General features: G+C 42.5%; 1 protein-coding gene across 5 annotated transcripts; it reads left to right on the top strand.

Moving 5' to 3' along the window:
- The first annotated feature begins 1449 nt into the window (after positions 1 to 1449).
- LOC123368200 lies at positions 1450 to 12382 on the top strand. 5 transcript variants are annotated; one of them, XM_045012783.1, is made up of 3 exons: positions 1450 to 1554; positions 5501 to 5616; positions 9337 to 12382. In XM_045012783.1, exons 2-3 carry the CDS (start codon positions 5524 to 5526, stop codon positions 10906 to 10908), a joined length of 1665 nt encoding a protein of 554 aa, XP_044868718.1. In that variant the 5' UTR covers positions 1450 to 1554; positions 5501 to 5523; the 3' UTR covers positions 10909 to 12382. The 5 variants fall into 5 exon arrangements, with proteins under 5 accessions (XP_044868718.1, XP_044868719.1, XP_044868720.1 ...); XM_045012784.1 differs by lacking the exon at positions 1450 to 1554 and adding an exon at positions 1684 to 1775; XM_045012785.1 differs by lacking the exon at positions 1450 to 1554 and adding an exon at positions 1919 to 2002.
- Positions 12383 to 13195: the final 813 nt, after the last annotated feature.

Raw genomic sequence — 13195 nt, forward strand, 5'->3', positions numbered from 1 at the left:
CTTACTTGTAATTCTGCTTCTCTGAAGGTACAATTTCAAAGGAATTCTCATTCTTGGGCCTTAGCTCCTTATTACTTTGTCTCACTCTACTGAGCTGAGACCCAAGAGTTGGAATATAAATATCTATAATAGTATCATTAAAGTACACCTCTATTTTGCTAAGTTTCATAACTGAGAAATGGGTTGTCTGACTCCTCTTAACATTTCCTCTTAAAATTTCCACTGGCTGAAGATCTTCATGCAAAATTTGAGACACAAAAAATTCTTTCTGAAGAGATTTAGAATGGTAGAGTGGGGGCAAAATGGAAAGCTGGTTGTAGCCTCTACTAAGGAGAAACTACTTTCTCTCTCTAATATAAAGCTAAAAGATGGACAATTAAGAATATGACAAAGGCATGTGAAAAAAAATTATACCTTTGAGATGAATCTTGTACTAACAAAAGAATAAGATGTCCTTGTAAAAGGAATTAAACTCTACAGGATATAAAAAAAACCCAATGGTGTTATAAAGTAACCAGAACTTCTTATACTTCTTTTAAATACTACTTTCCGCCATACTTTTAGAGAGTTTGTAAATCCTTTCCCATTCTTCTCAGCTACATACCCAGTCCTGGAGTTGTTTTAATTAATTATTAATCATTAATTCACCATCAGCAAATTAGCAGTTTAGGATATATCAAAGTTAAGAAGGATGCTTGTTTTGCTAGCATTATCATTTCATGTTGGTTTCAGAACACTGGACATTCATATCCTGGCTGATGAGGGTTTTTTTTTTTTCCATTAAAGCATTAACCTTGTCTATAAACTCCCCATGGGAGTATAACTAAATTGCAAATACTTGTGGGAAATAAAATTCCTCATGAGGATTTTGCAGGACTGCAAATTTCTTTATTAACATTGTATCATATTGTCATCTTATATTCCCCCCCACCCCCCACCATGTATTCAAAACTACAGTGCAGTTTCTGGTGCTAGCAGTCTAAACAAAACACATTTTGAGCTGTATTGACTTCTTAATGCAGTTGTGGAAATCCCATTTGTGTTAATGAGAGTAGTTTATGCACCTTGAAAGGCCAAATTCTACCTTCCATGCTACGGGGGAGGGGCAGAAATACTGGTTGTTACCTCCCAGGCTATCGGGATCCTGGTAAAACTCTCACTTACTTAGATGAATTTAGGATCAGAGTCAATTTGCAGTAGGGAACATATTGCAGCTTTTCCAAATAGCGTGTGCAATGGGAGCAGCACAAATTTCTCGACTCCTAATTGTCACTGACACCAAAAGTACAAACTAGCAGACTGGTGTCTGGATATGCCGCTCACCCCATTCATTTTTGGAACATGGCCTAGCATGTTAGCTGACCTCTCCTAGCAGTGTGCAGAGGAGAGGTATGGTGAAGGAAGCTAGCTCGTTTGCGCAAACACAGCAGCAGAATGCCTTAAGTTTGTGGGGGAGCCGAGGGAAAGGAGAAAGAAATGAGTCACTTTGAATGCATGCACGATGGTAATGATTGAAAAGATTCACCGACAAGGAAGTTTTCAGTGACATAACAGGTATATTGAAAAACAATGAATCGAGGCCACCTGTGCATAAAGAGCTGGGGGTGGGGAGCACTCCGAGAGAGCAAAGGCAAGGCCGTATCAGACTATCTGTAATGTGAATTTTTTTATCTTCAAATGGGGCTGCTGGAGATCAGATCGAAGACCACAAACTGCCAGCATCATCCATTGCAATCATTAACAGCGGCCCCAGGGCCAGTAGTGCTTTTCTACAGGTAAAGCTGCATTGGGGGCTCTCCAGCAGCAGCTCAGAGTGACCCCGAGGGACGCTGACTATCGAACAGCAAGTGTTAATTAAGCCAACCACGGCTCCTTTGACCCACGCGGGCGGGAGCGACGGTGGGCAGCCCTGGCGCGTGCTGGGCGCTCCCGGGACGCTGGTCTCTTGCCCCCTCCCCGCGCTAGGAGTGTTTCTCTGTCACGTGACAGGCCCAGTGGCTCGGTACCAGCCCCCCGGCGGGAGGGGGAGCGCAGAGCGCGGGCGGGGCCCTGGGCCGGTGGCGGGCGCCGTTCAAACCCGGCGGCCGCGTGGAGCTCGGCTGGGCGGAAGGCGCCGCTGCAGAGCCCGAGCCCGGAGGCACCGGAACCCCGGCCCGGCAGGAGGGGCAGGAGCGCGCTGTCTCCCTTCCAGGGGGTAGGAAGCTGCGGCGGCGGGGAACGAGGTTTAATCCCCCCCGTTGTTACCGTGTAACCCAGTCGGCTGCGGGTTTAATCCCCCTGTTAATGTGTAACCCCCTGGGCTGGGGAGGAAGGGCTTTAGTGCCCCTCCCCCCCCACACACATATTACTGTGAATATCCTCTTCCGTTGGGGCAGGCAGAGGGTTTAATATCCTCCCCCATTACTGGGGGCAGGGGAGGAGGTGTGTTAAATACCACACCTCCCATTACGGTGTGGCTCCCCCCCGCGATTCAAATTCTTACAGACTTCACAGTGGTTCAACTCCACATCTGAATTTTGTAGCTTGGGCTCATCGGGCAACACTGTTACATGCTGATTACAATTTGATGGACAGTTTGGCCTGAAGCTCTTCCTGCAACTGGTCATGTAACTGTAACCCAGGCCTGATCTGGAGTTTTTACTGGTATTGTACGATAAGCTGTTTCCTGAAAGCCTGCAGCATCTTTTGTTCTTTAAGGCCTTATCTACAACTGATTTTTTTTCTTATGCTACATTAATACAGTTCTACCTATGGTAGCAACAGGGAGTGCTGCTTGACATGACAGTGTTTAAAATGCCCCCATCCAGTCTACAGGAGCTGTTACAAGTGAAGCTGAGAAATGGCAAAATAAAAAAACCCTTGTGTAGACATAGGCCTGGTCTACACTAGGCGTTTAAATCGGTTTTAGGAGCGTAAAACCGATTTAACGCCAAAGCCGTCCACACTAGGAGGCACCTTATATCGATTTTAATGGCTCTTTAAACCGGTTTCTGTACTCCTCCCTAACGAGAGGAGTAACGCTAGTATCGGTATTAACATATCGGATTAGGGTTAGTGTGGACGCTGATCGATGGTATTGGCCTCCGGGAGCTATCCCACAGTGCACCAGTGACCACTCTGGACCGCAATCTGAACTCGGATGCAGTGGTCAGGTAAACAGGAAAAGCCCCGCGAACTTTTGAATATTTCCTGTTTGCCCAGCGTGGAGCTCCGATCAGCACGGGTGGCGATGCAGTCCGAAATCAAAATACAAAAAGAGCTCCCGCATGGACCATGCGGATGTGATCGCTGTAAGGGCAGGCAAATCCGTTCTATCCGTTCTATCAGCGCTCCGTTACAGAAGATGAAATTCAGAATCCTTTTTTAAAAATCTCCAGACAGACGCCATAGCAGGGACTCAGCGCACTGCAGCGTAACGGAAAGCCAAAGAATCAAATGGATGCGCATGGACTGGAGGACTGAAGCTATCCCACAGTTCCTGCAGCCTCCTAAAATTATTTGCATTCTTGGCTGAGCTCCAAATGCTTCTAGGGTCAAACACAGTGTCCGCGGGTCAGGGCATAGCTTGGCAATCTACTCACCCACCCCCCCACCCACCCCCAGAAGCGAAAGGTAAAACAATCCTCTGACTCTTTTACATGTCACCCTATCTTTACTGAATGCTGCAGATAGACGCGATAGTGCAGCACTCAACACCAACATCCTTGCTCCCCCCCCCCGCCATGGGCGGCTGATGGTACAAAAGGATGGAAATCCATCTTCATCATCAGCATAAGCTGATCATACAAAATGATGGAAATCCATCCTCATCATCAGCCTCAGCTGATGGTACAAAAGGACTGGTAACCGTCCTCGTCATCAGCCTATTGGCCCTAATTTTTTCTGGTGGATGGATGGTGCAATATGGCTGGTAACCATCCTCATCATAGCAACAGGGGGCTGAGCTCCATCAGCCCCCACCCTTCATGTGTAAAGAAAAGATTCAGTTGCCCCTGGACTAGCAGTGGGATGCTGGGCTTCTCGCCTACACACTGCTTAATGTCCTGTCTGGACTATCATAGCAGCTGGAGGCTGCCTTCCACTCATTTCTCACTAACAAGTCAGTGTGTCTTATTCCTGCATTCTTTATTAATTCATCACACAAGTGGGGGGACAATGCTACGGTAGCCAAGAAAGGCTGGGGGAAGAACGGAATCAACAGGTGGGGTTGTTACAGGAGCACCCCCTGTGAATAGCATACAGATAATAGTTTCTGCGGGCTCTGACACAGAGCAGGTGGTTCTCTAGCACACTTGCCTATATTAGGCAGTACTGATTCTATTTTTAGATACCAAAAAGGAGGAATTGACTCAGGGAGTCATTCCCAATTTTTGCTTTTGCGCCCCTGGCTGATCGGCCAGGGGCACTTATGACAGCAGCCAATGGTACAGGCTAGTAACCACTTTTGGCTTTTGTGCCCCTGGCTGATTGACCAGGGGCACTAGCAGCAAATGGTACAAAAGGACTGGTAGCCATGATCATCCTCAGTTCCAATTTATGGAAGGGTTTGGATGGTGCAATATGGCTAGTAACCATCTCTGCTGTCATGCAAAAGCAAAAGCATGCTTCTGTGTAGCGCTGCTGAATCGCCTCTGTGAGCGGCATCTAGTACACATACGGTGAGAGTCACAAACGGCAAAAAAAGCTCCATGATTGCCATGCTATGGCATCTGCCAGGGCAATCCAGGGGAAAAAGGCGCGAAATGCTTGTCTGCCGTTGCTTTCCCAGACGAAGGAGTGACTGACGACATTTACCCAGAACCACCCGCGACAATGATTTTTGCCCCATCAGGCACTGGGATCTCAACCCGGAAGTTCCAAGGGGCGGGGGAGGCTGCGGGAACTATGGGATAGCTAGGGAATAGCTACCCACAGTGCAACGCTCCAGAAATCGACGCTAGCCACGGACCATGGACGCACACCACCGATTTAATGTGCTTAGTATGGCCGCGCTCCACCCGATTTTATAAATTCTGTTTTACAAAACCGGTTTATGCAAATTCGGAATAATCCCGTAGTGTAGACGTACCCATAGACTGAGTCACTCCTCATCCGCAGCTTTTTCCAGAACATTTTAAGAGGCTGACAAAATAGTGTGGTTGAAAGCTTCCAGACGTAGTGTTTTGTGCCCTATTGATTTGACTCAAGACTTAAGGCTCCTGTCTCTTCTGTTACAGTACAAGCAGTATGTAGTTTAAGGGGCTCTTCAAAACTCACTCCCAGATTTCTGCTACTTTTTCCTGTAATTCAACATTTTTATTCTAAGTATTCCATCTTGCAGTCCTTACTCTGCCAATATACCTACTGGAGTCAATGGTCATTTGACTGGAGTAAGGACTGCAAGATGAGTACTAAATGATGTAAGTGTTTTGGAATCATGTTTCTTGTAAAAGGCGCATTTGTTTACATAAATGTAAAACCCGAATCACTTTTTCTAAAAGCAACTTTTAAAATTTTCTAGAATACACCTGTTGGATGAACTAAATGGCTCCAAAAGGCAAAATAAAAAAAAAGAAATACAAGTGCTGCCCTTGTTTGTCATCACCATCTTTGCAGGAAGATGCCACTGGAGAGCAGGTGTGGTGTTAGCATTTTTATCTGAGGACTGGGGAAAGGGAATTGACTTTGTAATGTGAAGGAAGTTTATCCGTGATGGCTATTTTAACTGGCACGTTTTATCTTGCGTTAATAGCTCTTCTTGCTTTACCCCCCAACTCACCTTGTAGTGTGACTTACACTTAAATTATGCCCGTAGGCACTTAGGGCATAGCTACACTTGCAGATATAGAGCACTGTGAGTTAAACCAGCCCTCAGAGAGCGCAGTAGGGAAAGCGCTGCAGTGTGTCCACACTGTCAGATTCAAGCGCACTGGCATGGCCACATTAGCAGCTCTTGCAGTGCCACAGAGAGCAGTGCATTGTGGTAGCTATCTCAGCATACAAGTGGATGCAAAGTGCTTTTCGGGTGTGGGTGGGGTGGAGTGTGACAGGGAGTGTATTGTGTGTATGTGGGGGGAGAGAGAGTTAGCTTTTGTGGGACTGAGAGCATGTCAGCATGCTGTCTTGTAAGTTTAGACCGCACCAGACCCCCCCCTTCCCTGCGCCTCTCTCTCACACACACTCACAGCAGCAACATTCCATACTAATGGTTGCTTTGAGCTTTGAAAGGGGATATCCGCTTTCCTACAGCTGAGTTCAAAACAATGGCAAGAGTGGCCACTTGACTTAAGGGGATTATGGAATGTTTCCAAAGGCTGCGGTGCAGTAATGCAACACCTTGTTCACACTGACGCTGGGGTGTTTCAGCCGAGGTGCAGCAAGCATTATGCTTCTTGCGGAGGTGGATTACCAGGAGCGCTCCAGCTGCAGAGTCCAGACTCTCTAAGTGCCTTGCCAGTGTGGACTGGTCATGAGTTAGGGCACATGGGGCTGCTTTAATGCACTCACTCTAATTTGCAAGTGTAGCGAAGCCCTTACACATCACCTCTGATTTTTGGCTCCACCTTTTAATCTGGCCCTTTACGTGCAGACATACTCTTGAGTCTCTTACCTGGCTGGGGAAGATTCCCAGCAGTGGATTGAAACTCTTCTTATTTCCATTAAGAGCTTCCTCTAAATTGTGCTTTCAAAGGAACAGCTCCATTCAGAATGTATCCTGAAGAACTAGAGGGAAGTTCATTGATGTTCTACAGCCCCTTTGTACTGGCTAACTGCAGGGGGTATTTTTGTTTGCAGCAAAGGCATGCCTGTGGTCTGGAGTTCCATAGTGAGGATTTCCTTTATGCCCCAGCTGTCATAGGGTTTGTCTACACTGCAATGTAAGCCCAGGGCATGTAGAACTTGAGTTATCAGACTCTGGGTTCTTTAATCTAGGGCTTGAGTGTCTGTACTTATTTGTAATACCAGTTTAGGAATTGTTGGCATCTGAGACTCCAGTGTTTACACTGCATTATGCAGGCCTAGTCCAACCACCCATATCCCAGACTTCCTAGTGGCCTCCCAAAATGTGGCTGCTCTGGCCCTTTGTTCCTGGTGCAGTGTGGAAAAACGTGATTGTCCACCAAACTTGACTGTCCAGAGGACAAAGGAAGTTGGCTGTGAGATGGTGAAATACTTTTGGCAGACTCCCAGAGCACAAGTCCTGTGGGGCTGTGTCCATACTGCAAAGCAATAGGGCTTGAAACCTGAATTCCAACTTGACTCAGGCTTGAACCTTCCACCCCCTCACTCCCTCCAGGATCAAGCCTAGGGCCCAGGGTCAGTGTGAATTGGGTGTAGATGGAAGGGGGGGGTTAGACTTGAGACTGAGTTCGAACCCTGAGCTTACATTGCAGTGTAGTCATACCCACAATGTCTACAGGGGCCATGAGAGCTTAAAGCAGGGGTAGGCAACCTATGGCATCTGTGCCAAAGGTGGCATGCAAGCTGATTTTCACACTCACACTGCCCAGGTCCTGGCCATTGTTCCGGGGGGCTCTGCATTTTAATTATAAATGAAGCTTCTTAAACATTTTAAAAACCTTATTTACTTTACATACAACAATAGTTTAGTTATATATTATAGACTTATAGAAAGAGATCTTCTAAAAACGTTAAACTGGCACGCGAAACCTTAAATTAGAGTGAATAAATGAAGACTCGGCACACCACTTCTGAAAGGTTGCCAACCCCTGGCTTAAACCCAGGCTGAGTTCTGCTTTAACTTGACCTGCTGTCTTAAACTAGTCCTGGGCCCCATGAGAGGGGGAGTACGAACTATTTCATACCCCAGGCTCTATAAGGGCACAGGGATGAGTCCAGTCTTTTGTAGCCCTGAAACTTCTCAGAATGGATCTCAGCAGCCATCCCTTGCCTAGGCAGCTCCCCTCTCCTTCTTTCTCCTTATTTTCTGGCAGACATAGTTGTCTCAGAGCTTTACTTGTATACTTTCTGATATAAGAAGTGAAAGAGGTCATGATCCTTCCCCTTTTTGATACTTTGAGGCTTTCTACCATATTCAGGAAAAATCTTACATATGCTATTTACCCAGATCCTAATACTAAAAAAAGTGGTGGGAGGACTTCCCAAAGGGAGAGATTGGCAACCTCCAGAAGATCAGACAGAGATCCTCCACCAAAACTAATGGGATTAAAATATATACGTTTTACAAAGATAAAGTTCCTGATTTATTTTTGTTTGGTTTGTCTGTCTTTTGGTTGTGCTTAACTCTGGGGAGAAAGGAAAATCTCAGGTTCCCCGTTATACACATTACAGGCTGGAAACTTAGCTGCTCTACCTGACCATCTTCCCACTCCATCCAATCATCCCCATTTTTTTACTATTCCCAAGCTTGCCCCCAAATCCAGGCTGTAGCTGCAGCCTTCCAGTTTCTATTTAAACTGACCCTGGTTTCTGCTGTTCCCCTACTCCAGATCCCCCTTCCCACTCTCCTCTTTATTTATGCCTATATCTGCCCAATTCCAAACAGCACCAATTTGGGGCAAAATATTTTAGGAATAAGGGGGTTAACAAGCCTTATCTCCTGCACAAGAACACTGGAGCTTTTGACAACCTCTCCAACATAGATAGTTCTGCAGGCACAAACAAAGACTATTATCCAGTTAGATTGATACATTTCCACAAAGTCAAACTAGACTAAACATATGGTTCCAACAAGAAGGTTAACTTAGCCATTTTTCAACTCCTGTGTATTTTATGGTATATGTCTTATGAGAACAGTCTCCTAGTGTGGGTGTATGTAGAGTAATCCAGTCCTGAGGTAGAACTGCCCATCTTTAGAAGAAAATGTTAACCTTCTAGCCAAAGGCAGATTTCAAGGAAGCGATGTTTTCCACTACTGCAACCTTGACATTCTTGGTTATATTATAAAAATAAAAGAATGCTCTTATCTAATATTTTCTGGGTAAATTACTATATTAGTGATTTTTCCTGGCTGCAGCATCAGTATCTACATGCCAAAAACTACCTAAATCACAGCCAATTAAAGATGTTCAATGTGAACAAATTGAAACTGCATTAATGTAGTTTCCTTGAATTTAATATATCATACATGCTTGTCAGAGAATGGATGACAAATATATTTTTTGCCACACTGCGGATGTGGGAGCAGCACGTCAGATTGGACTTTTCCCATGGCTGTTGTAGGTTTGTAGCACTTATTATACACATGATGTGACGTGTTTGGATTATGGGAGCAGAGAATAGCTAGTATGTACTATTGTATTGACACTGTTTCATAGGTTACTGTATATTGGATAAGTTTGTTACATTACTTATATACTTAATATTTTTTTTAAGCTTACACAGTTTGAACCAGATGAAGAAATTAAACTTTTATATCAGTTTGGAAGCTATCTTGATTACATAGAAACTCCCCGAAAAGATCATGGCAAAGTGAAAGGCAAATCCAAAAAGCATGGAAGAGAATGGAAGACACAGGAAACCGAAAGGAAAAATAAGCCTGATCTTTGCAACGGAAAGGAAAATGTGGGTTTGTGTGAAGAAAACACTGCCAATGACACTGATCTTAAAAAGAATAAAATTCTTAAAAAGAACAAACATGATACTAAAGCAAAAAGTCATTTGGATTCAACAAAAAAAACCTTTTGCAATAAGCAAAACTCCTTTGTCCCCTGGCCTTTTGTTGAAAAGAAAGCAAAGAAAATAAAGCTACTTCAAGATAACAAAGTAATTGATGGCAATGAAGAGAGCTCTAAAGAGGTAAATCACAAAAAATATTATAAAAATTCTAGAATCGTACAGAAGAGTAATACTCAAGGCAAACAAAAACATCTCTGCCTTCCCTCATCACATAATTCTTTTGTAACTGAGAATGGTAAACATAATGAATTAAGTTGTAGAAATAGTTCTTGGTCTCAGACAACTTGCAAACGTGAAGGTCTTGATTCTACTGTGCATTATTTTAGTGGTGGAATCATAGCAGGTTTTAAAAAGCGCAGGAAATTGGATAAGGAAGTCCCTGTTGGCTGTTTACTAGGCTCCAACACTACTGAAATAAACAGCTGCACTAGTAGTACAGAGCCTCTTTTGTCATCTAGTCCAGCAGCTCTGGAAATTAAAACTTATGACTCAGAAGATGAATTCAATGTGGAAACCCTGAGGGATAAGGCAGCTTCTCACATGAACTCAAAAACTGAAGCAATATGCAGTAGCGCTGATCTTAGTCAAGAGCTTTTTATAACCCAGAAGTCTTTTTTACCAGTGCAGATTCCCAATAATAGCAGTACTTGCTTATCCCTCTACAGTCAAAACCATGCTAAAGATGCAAGTGTAGAAAGAAGGTTTAAACAAAAAATCTCCGCAGATACTTTGGAGTTTTCTCAGATGTCTTCAAATAGAGAAACATGTGATGAACACAGTCAGTTTTCTCAGAACGGTTTGACACCAAGTAGGGGTAGAAAGTCAGCTACAAGAGAGTGTGCAATTCAAACAGAAGACTTTTTCAGTTCTCCAGCACTTGCTTCCTCCTTAAGAATGAGAGAGAGATTTCCAGATTGCCATGAACAACCACTGGACCTCAGTTTGCCTTACAGAATAAGGTCAAGTGCTGAGAATACAGCAAGACTGTCCTTGGGGGGTGCAGGTGATGGTGTTCATGTATCTTCCAAACACACATTAGAGCCTGTGTGTCATATAGAAAATCATCCTGCCAGTCCAGTGTTTGAGGAGGAAAGAGAAAATCATGTGTTCACTCAATCTCAAAAATCAGATGAGGTGAAATACATTCAGATGCTGCTTAATTCATCCTATTTCTTTAAAGTGAAAGGTGATTCAGATAATATAGTTTCTAGAACACAGTTAGTGAAGCCAAAGTTAGGAAACAAAAAAAAGAACAGTTGTAGACAGTAGAAGACAGGAGAAATCCTAGCTGAAGAGGGTATTAGTCCTACACATCTGAATAAATAGTGTGCCTATAGACACATTCTTTATTTTTTTTTCAGTGATTTTTAATTTCAAAGACTGCTTTATTCATTATTTCAAAAGAGCAGAAGATATCAGGTAGGCTGGAAAGGAGTACACTTGAAATTATAGCAGGTAAAGTTTTAATTTACTGAATTCAGCCTTCACACTGGGCCTTTTCCCCACAATAACTTGCATATACACCATCTGTGCTGCTTATCTATTTTCACCTATCACCTGTTAAACTACACTCATGTTGTAGCTTTAACTTTGGACCAAGTAATCTTGTGTATTGCGTATGTTGTGAGAACATATCTTCTCATAAAACTTCAAAGTGAATAGTTTAACAGGATCCTCAAATCAATCATATACTACTCAGTTACTATGTTGTTCTATGTTAGGGTTAGCTGTAGTCTAAGTCTGTAATTTAAAAGAAAGTTGTTTTATTTCCCCAAAATTTATACTGCATAATTCAAATAAATAGGAAAGGTGTTTAATCAAACATTACAAAGAAAAAAATCTGAATGATTTTTTTTTAATGGTGCACCTATAGCAGCACCTATAATGGTGAACAAGAACAGTCATGAAAAAAGACACAACTGTGTATCTCCTGGTGAAAGAATGACACCTTCAGGTCCTGACCTAATTTATTGTAGAGTAGGTCAGGTAATATTTTTTTTGTTTCCCTTTTCTAGACATACCTGGAAATACTGCTGGTTCTGGGTTGCCTCAATCAAATGTAGTACTGTTTGGATTTTTTTGGTGTCTACTTGACTTCAGATTTGTTGTTTTTATTCTTACAGTTAAATCTCCAGGTTTCAGAGAATGAGAAATAAATATTTAAAAATTAAAATTTATGTAATAATCCTCCAGATGATAGCAGTATTAAGAAAAATAGTTCACTGTGTTAATTATTCTTCATACTGATGTGGTAGATTATATATTCTTACCTTCTGGATACCTATGTTATAATAGTTAATTATAAAAAATGTGTAGCATTTTGAAATTAAATATTGCCTTTTATTAAACAAAACTGTTCTTTACTGTGACTGTAGAAGATAGTATTTTTTGAAAGTGACAGAAAGTGCTCTACATTTTAAAATTCAGAACTTAATTTATATACAGGGAATATTCCTCATTGTCCTTTACCCAGCAACCTGAACCATTTGATGTCTTTTTTTCTTTTTAGCTACAAATGTGAACCTGCTTAAATACTTTAGAGAGTTTCAGTAAAACTTTGCTAAGCTGCTTTTCCTTTACTCTTGCACTTCATTTTAAACCCCAAAATGGTTCTTCCTTAAACTCTCAGCAAAAAATGTAATGGCACTATAGGTCTCATGCTATGAAGACTTCATTATTTACATAAAATGTGATACATACATTTCCTAGTATACATTGACTAAGCTACAGTTTTCAAAAGAAGTGAACAAAGTAGGTTTAATTAATTATCTTTGCTAGTGTGTGTTTACTTGCTAATTTGTAAAATACAGTAATTTAGAAGAGATTTCTTACTCGTGAGACTCAGATTTTACTGTACCAAAAACAAACTGTGAAAACAGAAGAACAGATGCACCTGTGCCTATATCATACATTAAGAATGGGTTTGAGAGTGACACATGGGACCAGATCAGAAGCAACAGAGAGGGATATAGTTTCACATCATTAATGTTGAAAACTAACTTTTTACAGTACCATTCCAATTCTAATGTATTGACTGCACATTTAGGCAAGCAAGGAACCAATCCTGTAATTAGCCCATACTCTAAACCCCCATTGACTGCAGACTCTCTCCCTGCATCCTCCAAAGAGGCTACTTGCAGTACTCATGTGAATTTCAGGATCAATCCCCATTTTCCTATATAGATTTTATTATTAATTATGTTAGCTCTCTCAAGCAAATACAATTAAAGGTATTGGATATCAATTAAAAATGGACAGCTTCCTAGGTGCCTATTCAACATAGATTCTCCTTTGTGTTCCCATGTTAGCATAAATGTGCGCCTGCACACTGGTGACAGTTTGCCTGATAAAAGCCACTTAAGCCAGAGTAAAGATCAGGGAGCTCTGGAGCCCCCCTACCTTTGCAAAAAATTAGGTAAAGAATGAGGAGTGGATTTCAGGTGCAGAAAACTGACTGCCAATGAGGAGAACACAGGCACAATGTTCCTCTGAACTTTTGCTAGGCCTGTCAACAAACACCATTTCAGTTTTGCTAAGCAAACCTTATTTATCTTTG

This window comes from Mauremys mutica, chromosome 4, assembly GCF_020497125.1.
Source record: "Mauremys mutica isolate MM-2020 ecotype Southern chromosome 4, ASM2049712v1, whole genome shotgun sequence".
Taxonomy (NCBI): Eukaryota; Metazoa; Chordata; order Testudines; family Geoemydidae; genus Mauremys; species Mauremys mutica.